The 22,401-nt window shown below is 52.3% G+C and overlaps 10 protein-coding genes across 10 annotated transcripts; 3 read left to right on the forward strand and 7 right to left on the reverse strand.

The window, feature by feature from the left end:
• Positions 1-250: 250 nt before the first annotated feature.
• J4E85_001993 (uncharacterized protein) lies at positions 251-2,248 on the reverse strand (the record flags this gene model as incomplete). Its single annotated transcript, XM_051466273.1, has 3 exons — positions 251-1,234; positions 1,283-2,154; positions 2,206-2,248. 3 exons carry the CDS (start codon positions 2,246-2,248, stop codon positions 251-253), a joined length of 1,899 nt encoding a protein of 632 aa, XP_051329128.1.
• A 3,364-nt stretch (positions 2,249-5,612) lies between these two features.
• On the forward strand, positions 5,613-7,584 carry J4E85_001994 (uncharacterized protein; the record flags this gene model as incomplete). Its single annotated transcript, XM_051466274.1, has 5 exons — positions 5,613-5,768; positions 5,817-6,111; positions 6,161-6,537; positions 6,588-6,813; positions 6,869-7,584. 5 exons carry the CDS (start codon positions 5,613-5,615, stop codon positions 7,582-7,584), a joined length of 1,770 nt encoding a protein of 589 aa, XP_051329129.1.
• A 3,016-nt stretch (positions 7,585-10,600) lies between these two features.
• J4E85_001995 (uncharacterized protein) lies at positions 10,601-12,709 on the reverse strand (the record flags this gene model as incomplete). The annotated part of the gene is made up of 3 exons (XM_051466275.1): positions 10,601-11,160; positions 11,749-11,769; positions 11,827-12,709. 3 exons carry the CDS (start codon positions 12,707-12,709, stop codon positions 10,601-10,603), a joined length of 1,464 nt encoding a protein of 487 aa, XP_051329130.1.
• Positions 12,710-13,199: 490 nt separating this feature from the next.
• On the reverse strand, positions 13,200-14,115 carry J4E85_001996 (uncharacterized protein; the record flags this gene model as incomplete). The annotated part of the gene is made up of 3 exons (XM_051466276.1): positions 13,200-13,241; positions 13,289-13,760; positions 13,814-14,115. The coding sequence occupies 3 exons, from the start codon at positions 14,113-14,115 to the stop codon at positions 13,200-13,202; spliced, it is 816 nt and encodes a 271-aa protein (XP_051329131.1).
• Positions 14,116-14,629: 514 nt separating this feature from the next.
• J4E85_001997 (uncharacterized protein) lies at positions 14,630-15,079 on the reverse strand (the record flags this gene model as incomplete). The annotated part of the gene is made up of 2 exons (XM_051466277.1): positions 14,630-14,838; positions 14,935-15,079. 2 exons carry the CDS (start codon positions 15,077-15,079, stop codon positions 14,630-14,632), a joined length of 354 nt encoding a protein of 117 aa, XP_051329132.1.
• A 375-nt stretch (positions 15,080-15,454) lies between these two features.
• J4E85_001998 (uncharacterized protein) lies at positions 15,455-16,969 on the reverse strand (the record flags this gene model as incomplete). The annotated part of the gene is made up of 2 exons (XM_051466278.1): positions 15,455-16,339; positions 16,388-16,969. 2 exons carry the CDS (start codon positions 16,967-16,969, stop codon positions 15,455-15,457), a joined length of 1,467 nt encoding a protein of 488 aa, XP_051329133.1.
• Positions 16,970-17,408: 439 nt separating this feature from the next.
• J4E85_001999 (uncharacterized protein) lies at positions 17,409-18,353 on the forward strand (the record flags this gene model as incomplete). The annotated part of the gene is made up of 2 exons (XM_051466279.1): positions 17,409-17,472; positions 17,716-18,353. 2 exons carry the CDS (start codon positions 17,409-17,411, stop codon positions 18,351-18,353), a joined length of 702 nt encoding a protein of 233 aa, XP_051329134.1.
• Positions 18,354-18,624: 271 nt separating this feature from the next.
• POA1 (ADP-ribose 1''-phosphate phosphatase) lies at positions 18,625-19,434 on the reverse strand (the record flags this gene model as incomplete). Its single annotated transcript, XM_051466280.1, has 1 exon — positions 18,625-19,434. The coding sequence occupies one exon, from the start codon at positions 19,432-19,434 to the stop codon at positions 18,625-18,627; it is 810 nt and encodes a 269-aa protein (XP_051329135.1).
• A 577-nt stretch (positions 19,435-20,011) lies between these two features.
• Positions 20,012-20,975, forward strand: FES1_1 (hsp70 nucleotide exchange factor fes1; the record flags this gene model as incomplete). Its single annotated transcript, XM_051466281.1, has 4 exons — positions 20,012-20,291; positions 20,451-20,539; positions 20,594-20,744; positions 20,794-20,975. 4 exons carry the CDS (start codon positions 20,012-20,014, stop codon positions 20,973-20,975), a joined length of 702 nt encoding a protein of 233 aa, XP_051329136.1.
• A 189-nt stretch (positions 20,976-21,164) lies between these two features.
• Positions 21,165-22,149, reverse strand: BCP1 (Mss4p nuclear export; the record flags this gene model as incomplete). Its single annotated transcript, XM_051466282.1, has 3 exons — positions 21,165-21,710; positions 21,764-22,000; positions 22,054-22,149. 3 exons carry the CDS (start codon positions 22,147-22,149, stop codon positions 21,165-21,167), a joined length of 879 nt encoding a protein of 292 aa, XP_051329137.1.
• Positions 22,150-22,401: the final 252 nt, after the last annotated feature.

Here is a 22,401-nt window from a genome sequence, read left to right on the forward strand (position 1 = left end):
CATACTCAACATTCTGCTTTGGATGATTTCGAAGTAATTATCACTACGCTCTCATGTAGGACTGAATAATACAATCGTAGACAGAATGGGGGCAAAAGCGTATCGAGATTTAGCACATCACTAGCACTGTTGTCATTGACATACACGGAATTTGGACCAACTTGAAACCGATGCGCTTAGTGAAGTCATGGATTGATGCTTTTCCCCAGAATACCCAGTAATGCACAGATTCCCACCCAAAAGTACAGATTTATGCGCCTCCCCAGCTAGCACCGCCTCCGCCGATACCCGTGCTACCTAGGTTAGAGCTATATCGCCTGAATCCCTTACCCATACCAATCGGTATCGATGACGTCCTCCTTACAATCTTTCGTCTTCTGGTCTGCGAATGACTTCTTGCCGCCTCCAAAGGATTCATCGACTGCCCTTGACCCACAGACACCGAAGCGTTATCTTCATCGTCGGAGGCCATGGCCACGCTCGATCGCGTAGTTGTAAGACTCAGGATATTTGGTGGGTCCCCAAAGTCGCCGAATTCCGACTCGGAAAACGCTGCTTCATCTTGCTGCCAGGCTGTTGGAGGTACACTTGCGTCGTTTTCAACCACTTCTTCTTCTGTCTCGATGGTGTTATCCTGGTCGTTGATCTCTTCGTCGCCTCCAAACCCTTTACCCTCGACTAGCCAGAAAGTTGGTACAGACGCAGCAAGCGCAATGGCAGACATTGTCCAGAAAGGCACAATGACATAGCCGCGCTTGACACCCCAAGTAAACAACCCACCTCCTAAAGTAGGACCTAATGCCCTGCCAAACGAGCTAAAACTAGTAGCCAGGCCGTTGACGGTGCCTAGGACACGTAGGCTAAGCGCACTGTTCGTGAGCATGATTGTGCTGGTGGTGAATGAGAACGTGCCAGCCAGGCCTCTGACCATCAAGAGCATCACCATAGCGACTTCCCTCATGACTGGATCTGGGATAAGCGACAGGAACGGTGTGACGAAGAACACAAATGGGAAGATGAGAAAGGCGATCCGAAGGCAGCGAACAACACCGAGATAGCGCGCAATGGGTGGGAACAGCAGGAATTGACACACAGTGCATGAGATGGCGAATACGGTAAAAATGATGCCGATGCGACGGGATTCAATGCCAAAGCCTCCTGCGAATTTCAGAGGAAGAGATACTGTGGGATCGTCTGCGAGTTGTACAGGGTGGTGCATGAACACTGGAAGCAGCTGCACTAGATCAATATCAATACTTGGTAGGCGTACGAAATCACGCACCTGATCATATGCCTGGAGGTACATAGCGAGTAGCGTGTACACAATCAGATTAAGCGATGTCTGATATGTCAACACATCTCGATACCTTGGTGCCTTTTCTGGGATAATTTCATGAGCAGCATCATGTTGCGACGTCGTCTCGCTGTCGATTGCCTTATGCTGACCAAGTAGAGGCTCGTGCTCTGGACTGCTGTTCTGCTTCTTGGTTGGAAGGTGTAGTATTTTGCGAACAAATGCTGTCAACCTAGCCCCAGTTCTCAGGCCTAGATCTGGAGCATGCTTCTTGCTTTCCAGGGTCTCCTGTAGGAACAGCCAGCCTACAGAAATGCCGAAAGTGAATAATGCAGCAGCCACGATGTTAGGCAAGCAATATGGGAATCTCTCTAGAAAATCGGTGCCCTTAGGCTTGCGAGGATCTACGCGGAGAGGATTGGCCAAGGCTCCACCGAGTGTAGGTCCAAACGTGGCACCAACTGTCCAGACCAAAGGCATGACACTGAACGCTCTCGGTTGTAGTTCTTTCCATGGGCATAGTTCGGCCACCGTAGTGCGCAGAATGCCCACGTACCCGTTCGATAGTCCTCCGATAGCGCGTGCGGCTAAAGCCATAGGCAGATTGAGCGAGAAACCCCATAGCAACATCGACCACATGGTGTTGGTAAGGCCAAAAAGTATAATCGGTTTCCTCCCATAGCGATCGGATGCAGCGCCCCAGAGGAGGCCAGTGAAGCCCTGACATAGCGAGAAGGCCGAGGACGAGATGCCAGCCCAGCGCGCGATGTCATTCTTGGGGATGCCAAAGGACTCCATGAGCTCCGGTACGTAGGGGAAGACAGACGTGAGGGCGATGGGCTCGGCAAACCGGCATAGTGCTGTCGTGAAGTTAGCAAGCTTGTAGGTGAAGACGCGTCGAGCGGACGTACAGAGAATGGCCAGCTGCTTGACCGGTAGGCGGTGTTCTGTCATGGCGGCGGTGGTGGTGGTAGAGGATGCATGCTATCCAAAGCTGCAAGGTAAGAAAGAAGAGCAGGAACAGTCACAAGTCCCATGCCTGCTCCCATGCTGAGTCCGCGAAGGGCGTGCACCCCGCAGTCACGGCTAGCCGCTCATGGTCACAGGTGCGCTATTTGCGGTGAGCACGAGTCAGCCATTTGCGCGCGCGATGCACTGGTAGTCATTCCGAATTCCGAACGGTGCGACCTCCATGCCCAGGTTGGTTTATTGTCGCGTGTCTGGCGTTCGGGGTGAAGACGGGGGATAGCTGACGCGGTTGTCGTCATCAGCTTGAAGCTTGGGCGGAGAAGATGCCGCGAACGCACTTCCAGGGTCTGATTAGCACACCAAACATCAAAACCATCTGCTGCGTTTGAACACACATCAAACGGCACTCTCACTTCGGAACTCAGACCCCAGCAGTTGGCAACAGAAACCGTGCGAACAGCTGTTAGTCGAGGTTGCTCGACGCCTGAACAACGGGAATGGCTGGAATTCCACCGATTAATCGGCCGTCCCGTCATGATACACCGATCGAGGTCGTATCGTTATCGATGGGTAAGGTGATTGAACAGTTCGAGTTCTTCATTTAACACAGGGCCGAATCTGCAAAACTTTACTCTACTAAAGTTCAATGCCATTTCCGCTAGAAATAAGCCGTGTCTGGCGACTATGCTGAGTGCTGAGTGCTGAGTCACTACGACCGTCTGTCCGAGGAGCATCAATCCTTTCGATCAAGCGGGATATCAAAGGCGAAATAGGCACTGATGCGTATTGTTCAGATCGTGTTATAGCCCTTACAACATTTCCAAGCTTGTTACACGTATCCGAGATGAGAGCGATGCAAATGCATCTGGCAACAAAATTTTAGAACCAGATTGTTGGGCTTTTCAATGAAGATGTAGCCGTTCCGTCCGCGGATATAATTGCGAAAAACATTACCGGAGTATGGGTACGGTGATGTACGCTGGGGGAGCGGTGCCTGCGTCCGCGCAAGAGGGGCAGCGCCAAGACGCTAATCGTGGCTTCCTTCTCTTCGCATTCCAACCACCTCGCAAGTGACCTTCCATTGTATTCATCGACGGACAATGTCTACTTCAAGCTCATCTAAGAAAGAGTGTCTCACAGATGCAGCTACAAAGAACAAGAAGGTCGCCCAAACCTGATTAGCGGCCTTGCCAGTGAAGAAGCTGGACGGGCAGCAATTCGAACGTCGACCTCCCATGTCTGTCAAGCTGTCTACCGCCTATTTAGCAGGTACATGTTTCTGGGAACCATGCGGGGAACTTCACGATCAGGCTTGCTACTAGGCGCAGAGAAGCCGAGGAGAAAAGCCAGGTCTGCCAGACACTCAAATCGTCAAGTGCATTTACCATTATGGCAAACACCCTTCTTTAGCTTGGAGCCAGCTGTTACCTATCATTCAGTCCGCAAGAAGTACCAAGACAAATCTACACCGCAGTCTTCTTGCGCTGTAGCGCAGCCCGGTGCGGCTCTTCCCGGTTCTGGTGTCTTCATTCCCATCTGGTCGAATGTCAAGCTTCAACACTACGAGCGTTGACGCAGATATTACTGGCCTTAAATCCCCTCATCTGGAAACTTCGAAGTACTGTGCGGATGTCTCCTTTCGACGATGCGACCATTGCTCACTGTCACTGGCTAGGTGATCCGGGAACCGTGATGTGGGTAGGCTACCCCAGGTCCCCACGTATCGGGCCTGACTTACACACAGTATCGATGCAAACACCACGGATCTTGGCCCGGAGTCACTGGTAGGCTCCCGTCCCAAAGGACACAAACAGTCAGACCTCTAGGCAAGGCAGAACCGGAGCACCAAGCTTATTTCATGCCTCGGCAAAAACCCAGCCTGACGACACGAAAAAAAAAGTCAGCATGTGCGGGTTTTACAGTCAACGTAGCAGCTATCTATCGTCTCTCTAATCACAGCATGACGTCTGGATCAGAGAGCAGACTAGGGTTTGAAGATCACAATGTACGCAGCAGAGCAACACTGCCAACGCAGCATAGGATTTTCTAATCCTAGCTGATGTTATCATTGAAGGTAATTCCAACTCAACTTTGCGCAGCTGCCAAGAGTGTTGCGAGCGTCTCATGGCCTGTCGCATCGCCGCCTTTTGCGCGGAAGGTTAACCGCATCCACGTGTGACCATCCGACTAAATCCACAGTGTGTTGCTAGTTAAGCGCCTGGCCACACACTTCCATACTTGCGACAAGAATTCCATATCGAGGAAGAACCGACTCTAGAGGGACTCCAACCGTTCTTGCGTTTTCGCGACGTCACCTAGAACAGCGCTTCCACGATTTACTTTCATAGTGGAGCACGGCGAGAAGCCGATCAGACTTCTGTCACAGACGCGAAACCACTTCATATAAAACATGGCAGTAAAATGCGCAACAAACGTCGGCCCGGCCTAAACATTGGAGGCCTTGTCAAGGCGTAGTTCCCACGTGCACCCGTGGCAGTGGCTCATGCCAATACCTATGTCATCGAAGGCACACACAGTAGTAACTCAAAGTTCCTCGGTAACTTTCCAGATACCGTTCTGTGGCTTGGTGCATCAAGCATCTAGAAGCGATCGACACCACCCATCGCACTGGGCGCTACCTAAGGATTCTGCAAGCGCTCAAGGGCCGCCCTCGATACGTTTGTGCCAACATTCCCACGACGTCCTTCCTAGCACTCATAAGAGTCACATTCCACGGCCGAGGTCCTTTTGTCACACCAGACACTACCGCGATTGCTATATTTTCATGATTGGGCATCAGGGCCAGCAAAGAGCATTCGAACGGAGGGCTTCGTTGAGGTCTTCAGGAAGCCAAACGGGATAATGCTATTCCAAAGACATCGAGAAATAGAGAGCCAAGAGGCAAGCCTCATGTAAAGGAGACAAAGCGTGCCGGCCGCACCAATGATGCAAGCTTTATGCTCCGGACACTAGCGTGACTAGCAAATAAGCGTGCCCAGGTGCGGGGGCCCCGCCGAATGGCACGCCACACACTTCACTATGATCTACAGCTCTACAAACGGGCGAGACGGCATGGTTGGCGCAGCCTTGTTGGATGAGGGGTGTCTTGACCCTAGTCATTCGACCACCCAGCCCCGCGCAGGCCAGTATGTTACCGCGGCTCGAGTGAACTTAGTGTCGATTCAGTCAATTCATCTCAGTGCCAGGTGGGAGACGAGGAAATGTTTTGGGGACTAGGACGACATATCGATAGTCCGCCTTGCTAGGGCAGGACAATCATTAAACTACTTGAACGTCCCGAACTTTCTTTCTCCACGACTGCACCTCCACCCAGCTTTGCACCGTCAAGATGCATGAGACAATGAGATCCGGAGACCACTCTTACGAAGTCGACAAGAATGGCCAGAGCCAACTCGAGATGGTGGCTACTCGCACCCCGCCTAGCGAGCCCGAGAAGCAGCAGTTGGCGCCCATTACCAGCAGAGCTCCAGAAGTCCACGAGAAGGTGAGTGTAAGACCCTGAATGCTTGATCATATACTAATTCACCCCTAGATGAACGCAAGGCTGGCCATGACGCTTCTGTGCATGTCATTCCTCTGGATCGGCTCTCAAATCCCGCTCTTCCTCTTCGGCTCTGTCCTTCCTCTCATCTATCAGGATGTTGGTGGGGTTGACCGATACATCTGGTTCATAATAGGATACCTCATCCCCAATGCGGCTCTCTGTCCTTTTGTGGGCGCATTGTCCGACCTGTTTGGGCGACAGAAGGTGGCTATTGTGGGTCAATTGTGCCTCATAGTCGGGCCGATTATCACAGTGACTGCGCATACCATGAACATCGCTATCGGTAAGTACCGCAACCTTATTTGAAACATCACAAACCTAACGACTCGTAGCCGGTCAGGTCTTCTCGGGAATTGGTGCCGGTCTCAATGAGCTCATCGCACTCGCCGGCACAGCAGAGATCGTGCCCATCAAAGATCGCGGCAAGTACGTCGGTCTTGTCGTAATCACCATCCTTCCCTTCTGCCCATCAGTGTTGTGGGCTCAATTGATCGCTCAACAGAGCAACTGGCGCTACAATGGTATTTTGGTTTGTGTATGGAACTTCATCGGGTTGGTACTCTGTGTCTTCTGCTACAAGGACCCGTCGCGCTTGACAGAAGAGTATACCGCCCGTCATGTCCTCCGCCAGGTCGACTACATTGGTGGCATCTTGAGCACATGTGGTATCACTCTCTTTATGATGGGTCTACAATGGGGTGCATCACAGGTCAGTATACTATCCGAAGCAGGTCACATTGCAGTGCTGACATTCTACAGTATGAATGGGGCAGCCCACACAACATCGTCCCTCTCGTTCTCGGTATCATTCTCATCATCGCCTTCTTCGTATGGGAGGTGTATGCTCCACACCCCATGGTTCCCAGGGCAATATTCCACAAAGCGAAGCAGACCATGATAGTTATCCTTCTCATCACATTCCTCAGTGGTGGCAACTACTTCGTCCTGCTGCTCTTCTGGCCTACTCAAATCTACAACGTCTACGGTAAGCATGGCCTACGAATATTTTCCCCACTACTTCCATACTAATATAAGTCTAGGTGATGACCCGGTTGGCGTCGGAATCCGCTCTCTTCCCATCGGCTTCGGCATCATTGGCGGTGCATGCATCTGCCTCGTCCTCATCCCCGCCACCAAGGGTCGCATCCGCGAATTGATGATCTTCTTCACAGCCATGATGACAGCCGGCACAGGGGCCATGTGCATTGCGACACCCGACAACCTGAACGTAGTGTACGCCCTCATCTCACTAGCATCCATTGGAGTCGGCGGGGTCATTATTCCTTCCTCCATCATCGCGCAGATCGCCTGTCCGGACGAACAAATCGCAACCATTACAGCCATCACACTCAGTATCCGCTACCTCGGTGGTGCGATTGGTTTCGCAGTCTACTCCAATCTCTTCTTCCGCAAGGTCACCATCCACCTCACTGAGATTGTCGCGGAGAAGACATTAGCGTATGGCGCCATCATCAACCCTCTGTCGGCAGACGGAATCGCCGTCATCACCCTGGTTACCAACCTCATGGGTAATGCTAGGTTCGAAGAAGTCAAAGAGATCTTTGCTACCAACCAGGAAGTGCTGCAGAGAGATGCATTCCCTGTTGTCCTGCGTGCTTCCCAAGAAGCTTTCGCATTGGCGTACAGGTGGCCATACTGGATCTCGATCGCTTTCGGTGGTGCTTGTTTCATTTTGAGCTTCTTTGTTGGAAACATCAGGGGCCTGTTGACGGCCAAGGTCGCTCATCCTGTTTAAGCAAGGAGGAAGCTTGCTTGTAATGCTTGAGATGTCTGGGTAGTCGCTCTGAAGGCGGTGAGTCAGATGTAGATACAGCAGCTCTCAAATGACATTCGCTTTGTTGAAGATATTGATTGTGCCTCGAGAGTTGAACTTGTACTGTCTCATCTGTACTTGCATATGGTGATATCGTCGGAGCGGTCACACGGTTTGGTGGATTCGTAGTACAGTGATAACGTTTCTTGATTAATGTTTAACTTTTATACTTTTTGAGACACATATTTTGTGTGGGTGAACAGCACACCGGGTATATAACGCCACCAGCAATGCCAGCATGACTTCGCCTCCGCTAACGTTGCAGCCAAATTTTGAGAAAAGAAAAGAACAAACAGAAAGGAAAAGCGGGCTCACTCAGGTACGCCCCGCCATACTTAATAATCCACCGGCGACTACTCCAGCGCCCATTATACCAATCTGCGTCCAGGGCACTTGGCCCACGTAGAGCCAGCTCTTTGAGACGGCGCCGACAAGATAGTCCAGCGAGACAGAGCTATGCTTTGCATGCTTCGTATGCCGACGACTGGACAATGGCGAAATTGAAGGAAGGGTGGGGTCGTATTTTGGAGGATCGGTCCAGCGCCGGGAGAAGGTTTTGGAAGTATTGGTTACCGTGTCTGCGGTACTAATCTCTTCCTTTGGGAGGGAGGCTTCACCAGCGGGTATGCTAGGGAAGGTGAAGGCTGAATTGAGGGTACCGCGTGATTCGTCTTTGACAGAAATTACTTGGTCATCCTCTTCAGTCGAATCGGATACAGTGGCTCTTGTTGAAGATAAAGGTGTCGCAGGGCTGGAAAGATAGTCTTGCGTGCTTTGCTCATCCTCGGGTGGTGTAATGACGAGGACAAACTCTGTGTTCTCCATGACATCCGATGATGTATCCAGCTCATTATCGATGCCGAAGTTTTCTTGTTGATCTCCAAAGTCCTCGTCGTCTTCATCGTCTTCAAAAGCGTCCTCGACACGCTGCTCAAACTTGGCAGTTTGCCTAAATGTGTTGAGCGCGTCCATGGATTCCGTCCGACAAATCGTCTTACGGCGCCTGGATGACAAACTTAGTCGTGCATTGATGGAATTGAAGGCGTTTTGCGCCCCTACGCTGTCCGCTTGATTGAAGGTTTCGAAAAAGGGAGTGTCTGGTGGTGAAGAGGAAACATAGCCCTCATCGCTGGGCTCAGAGTCGGTTTCATCCTGACTCTGCGACTGATCACACCCGTCATCGTCTCCAAATACGACGTCGTTGAAGTCCAGCTCCTCTTCTTTGTCGGCGTATGGGCGGGCAATCGCGAACGTTGTTTCGTTGTCCTCCACTGATGCAGTGGTTGTCGGCGACATCTCTTCGTCGTGAACAGGACCGTTGTGTTGCTCGTAAGCCTCTTCATCCCAGCCGTCGTCCGAATCGCTATCATCATCATCTGACACGTCGTCTCCAGTCTCAGCTTTCTGCTCCTGAGCCTTGAACTGGTGGTAAAAGTTCTCAAGTTCTGTCCTGGAGAACCACTGGAACTGATCAATATGGTTGGTGATTTGATCATCAATCATGCGATCAATCTCCTCGTTCATCTCGCGATCGGCGTCTTCTACCGCCCCTTCTTCGGGGTCGACAATGTCATCGATCTCGTGCGCATTGTCGATGGAAGTGACGATGTTCAAGGGTGAGTTACGATAGACCCTTCTAGACGAGAAACCTCTATGTTTCATCTTCCAGTCCCGGAACCCTCTCGCATAGTAAGACCGGTGGCCCGGGTACTCACTCAATTCTGGATAGGCTGGGACGTCGGACTCTTCTTTACCTTCATAGGAAGGACCAATAGCGTGCGTGATAAGATTGTACCGCGCAGACATGACCTGATGTTCTGGACTGCAGCCAAGTACGGCGATATGCCAGTGCTCAGCTGGCGGCTCAACAACTGGCTCTGCCTCTGCCTCCGGGGTAGGCTCCGCGTCTGACGACTCCTGGATGGCGGGAGGATCCAAATAGGCGCGCTCGTTGGAGATGCGGGATAGCGTGTAGACTTCGCCTTCCTTCGTGTCATCTCCAGTGGGAGCGACTTGGAGAGGGCCTAGCTCGGCGGCAGTGGGCGCGGAGGTGTCGACGGTAGCATTCCAGCTATCCAAGTCAAATTCGTCCTCGTCGTCGTCGGCCCAGTTGAATTTCTGGTTGACACTAGTGACTGTGTCGGAAGCCATGATTGCTTGTGTGACTGTTTTGGTTTGGTGATCGTAAGTGGTAACCGAAGGGTCGTTGTCGGATCGAGTTCAGTAATGGCCGGCGAGATCGCAGTGCGTTTGGAACTACGCGATAATGTGATGGAAAGAGTGACGTAAACTAGACAGTTGCAAATTTGTTCGTGGGTGTGCGATGGTGAGAGTCCGCTTTCTTACACAGTCTTGGCGTTGGAAATGTGCGCGGTGGTGGTCGATGCGCAGTCGTTCGTAAAGAGGGAAACAACGAGCGGGCTAATTAGTGAAATGTGTAAAGAATGAGAAACCGAAGACATTTTGGCAAGTGAGAGCGTTGTGTGGTGACGTCGCGACAGTGGATGACCCTTGATCAAACCAGGGTTCACTCCTCGTGGACTTAGTCATTCACGACCACACTTTGGAATTCACACAAAATGCTTGAAGTGCAATGAGGGCACATGGCAGGGCTTATATTCATACAGGAAATGCTACTGATGCATGCAGGTGGGTATCTAGAATCGAGGTTTCATAGCGCGCCAAAAGAGAATTCAAGTAAAAGCAAAGATGCTCTACAAAATATGTCTGTGTCGTCCAATGAAAAGCGTTTCACAGGGGCTTTCCAATCAATTCCAACGCATCTACCATGTCCCCAACATATGTTCGGTCTGAAGTGGGCCCAAACGCTCGCCGAACCATCGTTCTGGGTGGATTGCGGAGGCAGCGTGAACGGTCCGTGAGACCAGTCGGATCACCTAAAGAGTTCCGACGCAGATCCAGTTCCCCAGCCGACCATCTAGAGGATGCTGTCGATCTTCTGGAACGGATGTCGGCTCGACAGCGCAGCTGGCAACACGCGCCAAGCAGTCCGTGAGAATCGTTTCGTCGCTTTGACATAGTCGTGGGTAGCCTGCTTTGTGTTTTGGGGTATTTTCTTGAGACAATGCTTCATCTTGCTAGTCCACTTGCGACGCGGTTTCGCGCAACCATCCAAGGGTTCTGACCAACATTCGGAATCAACATCCGGATTAGTGGCGACATGTTCAATAAAATCGGCGGCTTCCTCGTACATAAGCGGAGCCGTATACGGGCGGTTGGCGATGACTTCAGGCCACATGGGTTCGTCATTGTCCGTAGTTTCCGTCAGCGACGCACGTAGCTGTGAGAGCTCTTCTACGTCGCAGTCCTCGGATTCATTCCTCGTGATAGAGTTCTGGGCGTCTTCAAAGTCGTTTCCAATGCGCTCGGGTGCGTTGGGCCAGCTTTCACCCTCCCACGTCTGCAGCCCACTAGACCATTCTTTGGTAGTGGTGATAGGTGGATCGAGTGCAACCTTCCCACCCCGCACAGTGCCACCTGCACAACCTTGAAAGTGTTCGCTTTTTGGAACAATACCTGCGACAGAAGAATTGCTCCCTGTCTTTGCAGAGATTTCATAGCCATGTCCGCACTTTCCAGTATCGTTGTCTGGGCCAAGTGCGCTCATAAGCCGAGAATGTTCAGTTCGTGCAGACTGTGGACGGTTGGTCCGGTAAGACGAAATGGAAGTCCTCGAAGTGCATTTTGAGAACACTGAATTTTGGACGGACGATTTGGTATTCAGGGTATCGTTAGAAGACGAAGTGCGAATCCGAGCCGTAGCTTCGGGTTGATTAGCGTACGGGCTATCACCCGCGTCTTTGCTCTGCCCGGGCTTTTCAGGTCCATAACAGTTCGTCCCAAATCGTAGCAACGACGGGCCATGTACCATGCTGCACCCGGTCTCAAGCTTGTATTCCAGCCATTCGCGACAATCAAAGCCGGTGCCAACAGTAGCGCAATGTACAATTCCAAAGCGTTCTTGTAGCATGTCCAGAGCGTCATCAGCTGAAAGTCCGCAGCTTCCCTCATCATGCGTGGCGCAAGGGCTGTGACCCTCAAAGTTTGGGTCGTAGCAGGGCTTACGGATAACACTGTAGGTGGTACCTGCAGGTAGTGGGCACGAAGAAAGCGAAGCAGAAAGTGACGAGCACGAAGGCGTACGGTGATCCTCAACGTGAGCGATCAGTGATGCGAGTGAACGGTTACCGCTATGACGACGAAGTCGAGAGTTGTGCTTTGGTCCACAGGGGTATGGTATATCGATGTCCTTGGGAGGCGATGGTGTAAATGGGTGAGCTTCAGAATATGTGCGGCCGGGTGGCGTGATTGACAGCGCTCCTGCTACATCCTCTAATTCCTCGACCTTTTTAGCAAAGGACGAGAGTGCGTTCTCGATTTTCAGTTCAAGATCGATGTCGTCGTCTTCTGAGTCAGAGTCTGTCTCTGATCCGGCGCTGTCAAAGCTAGCATTCGCGATACATCGAGCCAGAGAGGGCGCACTCTGGGCACGCATCAAGCGGGCTTGATGAGGTGTCTCAGTGTCCAAAATGTTCTTATCCTTGAACTCTGTCGGCGCCACAGCCTTGGAGGTCGGAATTTTCTGCATGAAGTCGCAAACCCCACGCCATGAGCGATCCGCATCCTCATCCTCGTTGATGTACTCGCCCAGGTCGGTCTTCATATCCTCGTCTAATATGTCGAACTCTTCCTCTTGTTGTGCTTGACCAAGGAAGAAGACTGTTTTGGTGCCAGTCGCGGTGATGTGCTCGTGGCCCATTTGCTTAATGGCCTTGTACTGTCCGACAATGTAACCTTGTACATATCGCTTTGTCTTCACGTCCATTAACGCGAAGCTCCTTACAATGCGCGGAAAGGAAGTGGGATGTTCAGGGGGATCATTGGCAGACGAATCGAAGGCTACATTGATCTCAGGCTGTGGGCCTGAATGATTAGGTCGGCTGGGCGTCTTGTTTCCGGCTCCTTCATAGGCATAATTCGCGCGACGAGTTTCAACTGGCGATGCGGGAACTCGTAGTCGCGCCATGTCGTCTGTCGGTTGACTGCTGTGCTTCCGTCCGTGGTGGTAGAAAACCTGGCGCTCAAACGCGCGCGGCTTGCATGATGGCCAGCTACTTGAGTTGAGTGTCGAGATGATGTGGGACGAAAGGCGTGGTCGCTCACCACTATAGTGGGGTACAAATGGGGTCGGTGTGTACAAAAACTGTGTGAGCGTTTGAGTTATCCAGAAGCGGGTCTCTCTTTTGCCAGCGCTCACCACAGCAACGGCGGGGCAGGGCCCAAGCTATATTTTCCTCTTTCACCTGTTTCGAAGACAGTCCGCGTGAATGTGGAGACAAGAATTAAGAAGGGAGAGACATTGTGAGGAGACGGGATGAGATGGAGTCGCAAGCATGAAACATGAGGTAGGTCGTGGCCAGCAAACAGGTCTTTCATAACGAAGGTCGAATTCTGGATATTTGCTTCGTCTCTGAACTGCGGATAAGTAGTCGCTATGTACACATCGATCGCCGCATCTACTGACCGGTAGGTTTCCGGTGCATGACTGTCGCTGCCGCCTATACAACGTTAGTGTACTATGTCTCGTTCCTCCGGTTGCACATACCTGGTGGTTCGGGAAGATCAGACTATCAGCCAACACCACATTCTCCCTCCGTCCCGCAGCGAAGACCACAACCTCCGCGATGTCCTCCGGTGTAAGCGGTTCAACGCCCTCGTAGACCTTCTTCGCCTTCTCTTTGTCGCCTCCAAACCTGACTACACTGAATTCTGTCTCAACTTGTCCAGGATCAATCTCGATGACGCGTATCCGTGTAGCGATAAGCTCCTTGCGCATGGCATCTGTGAAGGAGCGCACAGCAGCCTTTGTAGCGCAGTAGATGGATCCGCCTTGGTAGGGCTCGCGACCTGCGATACTACCAATGTTTATAATGTCGCCGGAGGGTGTGGATCGCGCTTTGAAGATGGGTAGGATGGCTTGCGTCATGTTGATTAGGCCGGTCACGTTTGTGCTGAACATGGTGTCGATGTCGGCGGGTGAGATGTCGGGAGCTTGCGCAACACCTTTTACAAGGCCGCTAGATTCATTGTTAGCAGACAGTAAGCGGCATTTGAAGAGGTGGTGGCATACGCGTTGTTGACGAGCACATCAATGTCCTTGTAATCTTGTGGCAGATTTCCGACAAAGTTCTGGACTTCGTCCGGCTTGCTGACGTCAAGTTTGACTGGTAGAACCTTGACGCCTTTTGCAAAGCCTTGAATTTCCTGAGCGACCTCTTTCAATGTGTCTTCTCGCCGCGCAGTGAGGATAAGCTTGAGGTCGTCGGGCTGTGTCCGGGCGAATTCGATTGCTGTGGATTTGCCAATGCCAGAAGAAGCACCGGTGATGACGATAGTCTTGCCCTTTAGGCGCTCTGCCATCTTTGTCGACATGTTTGCGGTATGTTGTTGGAGGATGTTCGATAGCTGGGTGCTTGTAGGTGCGAGGCGGGGCCGTAAGGGAGCTTTGGCGAAGGCAGTAGCAGTGCGGAGGAATTGGCGAGATGACGAGAGATTAGGCATGTACACCGCAATGCTTTGTAATGCAGCAACTGATGTTTGCAGGACGCGGGGGAGGCGATTGGGGATTTGGAGACAGAAGGCAGCGGTTAGGAGGTCGCTATCGGCGTATCTCCGAGGCTGCACGAGTCAGGCACCGAGGGGTAAGCACGACAATGTGGAGAACTCTCGCGTCAAGGCACGAGGACCTGGCTCCAACCTTCTCACAGTCACACACTGTTGGCAATACATGTTCAGTTGAAATTATTTGATTCATGCCTTTGCCATGTCTCAGGCGGGCTTCATGGAGACGTTTTATCGTCAATCCAAGTCATTATTTTCCTCCTCCAACTCCTAACACGCTGAGTATGTGTGCGGGGTATCGAAATCGTCATTCATCACAACGACTTTAGTTGGCGCCCTTCTTCTTGAGCATAGCCTCGTCCTCTTCCCTCAGCTCCTGGTCGATCTTGGCTCCCTTGGAGGGCTCGTTGCCGTGTGCGCGTGCGGGAAGGGTGGCATCTTGCTCGCGCTGGCGGTCCTCGAGAGACTTCTCCTCGCCCTCCTTCTCACGCTTCTCCTCGCGCTCGAGCTTGTTGGCGATGGATCGCTCGTCCTCTGCGGGTGATTGTTAGTGAACGGTCTTGTAAAGAGATGGCTGATGACGCGGCATGTCGACAGAGGAAAATACACGCGAGGCCGAGAGAAACATACTGGAGTCCTGGGCCTTGTGAGAGTGCTCCTTGCCCTCGTGGAAGCGGGCCTCCTTCTTCTCCTGCTCGATCTCGGCGTTGGACCTGGTGACCTGGTCCTGGGCCTCGTAGACCGCACTGTTACCGACGTTGGAAGTTCCAGACATGTTGTATATGTGTGTTGGTGGAAGTGGGAAGAAGTGGAAGGTTTGTAAAGTGTAGTTTGAAGTGAGAAGTGGCAATTGATTGTGTTTGTTGTTGGATGAGTGTGTCTTCTCCCCTCTTTATTAAGGGTCTGAAGTTTGCGCATAGGCTAGGACCCATGATGACGTAGCTGGTAGCAATTACATCATGGTGGGGAAAACAAACACCAACCCATGGATATTTCGGGCGCCAAACGCAAGAAGCCTGATGACATGCATGAAGCCGATGTGGTACTGGGGCTGACGAAAATTGCATACCTAGATATTGCGATCGCGGAATCCTTTGCTGGGCTAAGTGCGGCCTTGCGCAAAACACAATATGTATCCATCACGCGACAATTACGCGTAGCTCCTCTTTGTGATCCATCTATCAACAAGCGCCAGCGCTTCCTTCGGCTTGTCCATCGGTACCAGATGGCCTGCTCCATTCACCGTAGCGAACGCAAATGTGGTATCTCTACCGCTTGTAGTCACGGTCTTGACTTCTTTAAACCACCCCACCTCCTTGCCCTCATGTTCCCAGGACCTCTTTGGCTGTGCGACAAATGCAGGTTGGCCTTTCCACTGCATGGTGCTAGCCCACTGCAAGTTCCCTGCGGTGTTGCAAGCAAGGTCCAAATTACCCTGGTAGAAGAGCACGTCGATGCCATGCTCGAGAAGATACAAAACCTGAGGCTGCATGCTGAATACCAGATCCCCAGTAAGCTCAAAAGCCAACGCAATATCAAAAGAGAACCCTGTATAGTTGGCTATAGCTTTGGGTACGCCAAGCGCTTCCCAAACCTTCGGCACGTTCATGTAGTCTTGTATCCTTTGGATCTCTGGGTAGCAGAACTCGTCTTTCGTCTCGCACCCATCCGTGATATCAAATCGGTTGCGACCTCCTGCTCCAGACTCTCCATCGTAAAGGAGCACAACGCCTTCCATGCATACGTTGTCGGCTGCGAGACAGATGGCTGGATCGGGGTTCTTGTAGCACACGTCGATAAGCGCCATACAACGAGGGAGGTTGGTAGCTATGATGTCGCAACGGGTCTGGTTGAATACGGGAATCTCCACACCGGGGTTCGTAGTGCACAGCGTTTCCCAGAAACCAAAGTTGGTGTCCCGAGGTGAGACAAAAGCGTTGCCCGTGAAGGTCGACTTGAGATTCACTTGCGGACGCTTAGGATATTCAAGGTTCTTTGTGACAATTTCTGCGCCGAGTGTTGGAACGTAGTGGCCCTATCTTCGATTAGTGAGTGTCTTGCGGGGTTAGCAACATGTGCTTACAGCATAACTTTCTCCTGTGATATGAAAGTCGCGATTCAAAAGATCCGGGAAGACCTCGCTCGTGAACAGCTGCAAGAAGTGATGCATGTCCTCAGCAGCCGTGAAGCTTGTCGCAGGAAGCGGGATGCCCTCATCGACGTAGCTGAAACCCACACCAGCGGGCTGATCAACAAAGATGATGTTGGCATTCTTGCTCCATCCGTATTCGTTGTGTACGGTACCGTTCCCAAACTCATTGATCGTGCAAGGTCCCAGTTCGCCCATCAGCCCAAGCATGCCTGAGCCACCCGGTCCTCCTGTTAGCCATAGCAGGAGCGGATCTTCGGAGGGTTTGTCCTGTGATTCGAAGTACCAGAAGAAGATGTGCTTTGAGCCGATGTCTAACCAGCCGGTGTGTTGCTTGGAGCGCGCGTCACAGATGGTGTCGCTCTGTTGATGCTTTATGCGAATTGAATGGTGCTCGGAGAATGGACTTTGGTAGACCTGGAAGCCTTCCACTTCTGGTTTCTCCTGGAACGGGATTTGGGAGAACAAGGACGCTGTTGCAGTCGCGGCGAGCAGACTAGTAATGAAGAGCTTCATGGTTGGCAGGTGTACCCTGATGGGCTGACAATTGGTGCTCGACACGAGATGAAAACACGGGAATACAATTGATGGAGTCAAGACAGGACGAAGATATCACGCACACGTATTTATCGTCTGAGGATCACGCAGGCAGCAGGAAGATAAGATGGCTGGTTGCTGACGAAGAGGAGCAGCCTAATGACGCCCTCCTCGGCTGGAGCAGCCCGCGGCGATCGCCCTGCATCGACCAGGGTACACGACATCTTCAACACGACTACTGCACGCGACTACACATCTCTCTTGGCCAACTTTCGCGACTGGAACGTGTCAACTCGCACTACCCACAGATATACTTGGCTATTCATATTTTGGACACGCAACTAGCCTCGAACAGCACGCTGGGAGGACTCATCGATCCAGCGCCCATTTCACCAGAGCAACAACTTCTTCCTTCACCATGCCCTACAACAACACTCCGATTGCGCCAAATAAGGAAATCACCGGCCATGTGTCGCTTCCTCGTAAGTAACAATTTACACATCTTCACTTCTCTCCACCACCTTCGTCGTCACTCCGACCCTTTGCGTGCCTCTTAGAGACCACCCTACCACGGTGTAGTACTGCTGCGACTTGCGCCTGTGGTGGCCTCATAACGACCGACTGGTTCGGCTCCGCTTGCGTTGAGCGCAATGTCTTCAATTCCCCACGTCCCCAGTACTCTCGTCTTTCCTCGCAGCAGACAATCAAGCTAACTCACTCCACAGTCGCACGCGTGCAAAAGATAATCCAAGCGGACCCCGAACGCATCACGACCTCCAAAAATGCCGCCTTCGCCATCGCACTGGCCACAGAAATGTTCATCCAGCACCTCGCAACCACCACACACAATGTCGTCAAAGCGGAGCGTAAGCCGCGCCGCAACATACAATACCGCGACGTGAGCAGCGCGATATCTAAGACAGACAACCTCGAGTTCTTGGTTGATGTTGCGCCCAGGACAAGTACATGGGGCACTGTGAAGAAGAAGTTGGATGAGAAGGAGAAGGAGGACGCGAAGAAGAAGGAGAAGGACGGGAAGAAGGATGGCGCGGTCAACGGACAGAAGACGCTGGACGGTGCTTCCAAGACGGCAGAGGGTGCGGACAAGGACACAGAGACACCCACCAACGGCGCTTCGACAATCTCGCCTACACCAGCCATACCAGACGAGACGCCCGATGCCATGGATGTCGACCAAGAGGTCGAGCGCGTGGAGGACAGCGAACCAGAAGAGGACGCAGCGGCGATGCAGATCGAGATGGAGATGCGCGGGCCCCCTCGCCAACCCACTGCGAGTGCAAGCAAGAGCCCAGAGGCTAGGCGGTCAACAGGTGGATTTACTGCGATCAATGGTCAAAAGTGAATCGGCTCTTGATGTTGTAGGCAGAGACAGAACGGTACGGAAGCCGATTCATTTTGCATTGCATAACGGCGTTTGCTAGATATATCATGGGAATGGGGCTCAGCTGTTTGGAAGGTCGGTCGCATCACGGCTTCATTGCCTATAGGTATGCGATTGAACCAGGATAGTGCCAAATGTACAAGTGATTGTCCACACTGAACTTTCCTCGAGTAGACATTTGACGCGGATCAATTTGCATCACATGCACATACTTCGTGCTCCCTTTAGTCTTTTAACCCATCTCCGGTTCCCAAACCTCCACACTCCCCATCCACCCCTCCCTAACTACAATGCCTTCCAGCTCGCCTTCCGTCCTCTCCCATTTCACCCCGAATGCTCCACTGTTGATCTTGCACATCCTGACCGTTTCAACCGTACCCACCATTTTCACCAGCTCAAACAGCATTTCCATAGCAGGCTTCGTGTTCTCGACAATAACATCCGACTTATCCTTACCCTTACCATACTTTGCACTAGTGAACAGACACCCGATCCAATGCCGCTTCCCGACATCCACAGGTGGGATAAGCAAGGCGGTGCCGGTGGGTACCGGTCTGGATTTGAGTAGGTGTTCTTTGGTGCAGAAGTCTCTGTAGATGACATGAGCTTTTGGATAGTCGTCTTTGAAGGCTTTGGCTATGCCTGATCCCCATACACCTTGAGTGTTACAGGCGTGGATTAGAAGGGTTTGTGGGGGTGCGTCGAAGATGTCGCCAGCGTGGTAAGTGAGAGTCAGGGTAGGTAGATCAGACGAGCTTGGGGATGGGGAGAGCTTGTTCGAGGGGACATCTTTGTGTGAGAGATGGCGCGATGTTGTGGGCTTGGCTGCCGGCTTTATGTCTCGTCGCTTCTCAGGTATTGGTGCCGGAGATCCTGATAGCGTCCTCTTGCCTTTGCCTTTATCTTTATTTTGTGGCTCAGGCGATGGTGTCATGGTCACTTTTCCGGTCGTCCTCTTGGTGGCTTCCTTGGCTTTTGTTGGGGCGCGAGATTCCATCTTAGGGCCAAAGTAGGGTGTGATGGTAGAGTCTTTGGGGGGCATGATGTGTGTTTTATTGTTTGTGAGAGGTTACTTGTAGTGATACAAAGTGGATTCAACAATGAAGTGAGAGAGGAGCAGCTGTTTCCAGACGACTTTCGCGTGTCCGAAGAGAGATACGCTGCGTGCGGCACACATGGAATCAGGCAGTCGCCAAGACATTCAAACAAGGGTGCTTACCCAGAGCGCTTGCTGTCTTCACTACTATCGTGCATTATTTGGGTGAACGAGGAAGGAAGACTGGATGGTTCGATAACCCAGTATAAATGCTGCGATCTTACCACCTGGGGCGCTCACGAGACGCTCGAGTTCTCTTTTGCAACAATTATCCACGTTTTAAGTACAAGTCTGCGAACTGTCTAACAAATGGAATGAATCCGAAATTGAATATCACTGTGTATAGCTCTCGTGGTAATGCCCGCCCATGACGCTCAAATCTGGCGAAGGTCGCGCGGAAGGGCGATGGGCCAATCACACGACACCTGACATAACGCTCCTTGCCAAACCGCCAAAACTTCAACATTCCCGACCTAAGCTCCTCCCCATCAACGACACCGACCCCCGCCCACCCGCGTCCACGATGCCCGCCCTCGCCAACACAACCCGTGCCATTGCACGCTCATGGACCGCTCACCAGATGCCCGTCGCTCGGGCGGCCGGCTGCACCGCTCTGCAGACCCGCAACGCCTCGGCTTCCTCGTTCGACAGCCCCTTCAAGGGCAGCCCGGACTCGACCAAGATCCCCTCGTTCGCCGCATACAGGAATAAGGGAGGCGAGACCGGCCCCAAGGTCTTCCAGTACTTCATGGTCGGAACCATGGGTGCGCTGAGTGCGCTTGGCGCGAAGGCGACTGTACAGGGTAGGTCTGCAACATTGCGATAGCTCGACGGAGGGGTGGAAAACGTTGGAAACAAGGGATATGGCACATTTGGAGCTGGGGAAGAGCAATTGGCTATTTTGGGGATGATTTGGATCGCGAATTGATGAAGACCGGACGGCTAACGACTCCGCCCAACAGACTTCCTCGTCAACATGTCCGCGTCCGCCGATGTTTTGGCCCAGGCCAAGGTAGAAATCGACCTCGCCGCCATCCCCGAGGGCAAGAACGTACGTTTCGCAATCCGACATGGCATATCCGGACAGTGGAGCTGATAAGCGCAGGTCATTATCAAGTGGCGAGGCAAGCCCGTCTTCATCCGTCACCGCACCGAAGGCGAGATCAAGGAGGCCGACGACACCAAGTGGCAGTCTCTCCGTGACCCCCAGCCCGACTCCGACCGTGTCCAGAAGCCTGAGTGGTTGATCATGTTGGGTACGTCACCGCACACATCCTTACAATGAACCAGGACTAACAGCACTAGGTGTCTGCACCCATCTGGGATGTGTTCCCATCGGTGAGGCCGGTGACTTTGGAGGCTGGTTCTGCCCCTGCCACGGATCCCACTACGATATCTCTGGCCGCATAAGAAAGGGACCTGCCCCGCTCAACCTGGAGATTCCCGCATACGACTTCCCCGAGGATGGCAAGGTTGTCATTGGTTAAGCAGAGCAATTCTTGAGCGGAGGTGGATGACGGTGATGTCGACTTGTGTGTATAGGAGCGAGCATCAATTTCCTACGGTTTGATTCACATAGATTCGGCTTGTGTCCCTTGCAATGTAACACCAGTTAGAGTCAACCTTCGCTGTCTCTTTGGTTGCATTATTTGGGGAATTCATCTTGCATTGCGTATTTACTGCCCATTCAAGAACGTCTTGACAGCCTCCACAGCACCCTTGAACTTGTCCGCCTCGATCAGCACCATATGTCCCTTGGGCTTGACACCCAACTCCTGGAACGCCCTCTTGCTATCACTCGCACCCTCATCTACGGGTGTGTCATACTCAAAGCTTGTGTATCCCACCGCATGCTTGTGCAGCACCTCGTCCTCGGGATGGAAATAAAACGTCTCCTCACCCACATCGGCCTTCTTGTTCTTCTTCTTGCTCGGTGGCGCATCTTCACTCGGCAATTGACTCTGTATCTCCGAGTAGCATTTCGACAGGACGAGGTAGTGGGTGAATGTGTAAGGCTCCTTCTCCTCAACCGCCCATTGTATTTCTTCCAGAAGCATCGTGTACATTGGTGGGACGATTTCGTGCGGCATGTTTATGAAGCGCTCGGTCAGAATGAGGCCGATTTGCGCAGGCGACACCGGTGTTAGGAGGGGCGGGAGAGTGGGGATCGGCGCGGACTTTTTGGAGAGGTAGGTTGTCAGGTCTTGGATCACTTTCTTGTCCTGGGTGCTGTTAGTATGCGCATGTCCTAAGCTTTTGAATAAAGATATAGTACCTTGTGTGTCTCCAGGTTCAACACAGTAAGAAACGCATATGGATCCGTCTCATTGCCGTCAACCTTGACCGTACTGCCAAGTAGCGGTTGCGACAGTATAATGTCGGCGAGTTCAGAGAGATTGAACAATTGCGAATCCACGTCTAGAAGTTGGCGCAAGAGGTTCTTGAGCCCGTGGAAATCGACTGCGGGTTGCGGATCGAACCATTCGAAGTCAACGTTCACCATGTCCATGTCCTATCAATTTTGTGAGACGGCGCATTATGAGAGGTTGTGAGGAAGGCGCATACCTCGTCGCTGCCGGACTCGTCGTCATCGTTCTGCTTGCGCTTGTCCGACGCATCGGGCAACTCTTCGGGATCTCTCTCTGACTTTCGTTTCGCCATTGTGTGGGTATGCGATTGGTAGGGAGCTGGGTGGGTGAGGTCACTGGATAGACGCGACTTTGCGCGATCCAACTACGCCGTTATCGATAAATGAAATTTTGGGCGGGGCCCAGGACAAGCACGGTCAGCCACAGAGCCATTCCGCTTCCAAGGCTGTCATGCACTCCTACTACGGCTCATGCGATGATCAACTAATTGGAGACTTCTTCGATACGCGTAGAGTGGTTATACAAGGATGCTTGCGTCACCTGA

The sequence above is a fragment of the Alternaria conjuncta genome, assembly GCF_024043145.1.
Source record: "Alternaria conjuncta strain BMP 0040 chromosome Unknown scaffold_3, whole genome shotgun sequence".
Lineage (NCBI taxonomy): Eukaryota > Fungi > Ascomycota > Dothideomycetes > Pleosporales > Pleosporaceae > Alternaria > Alternaria conjuncta.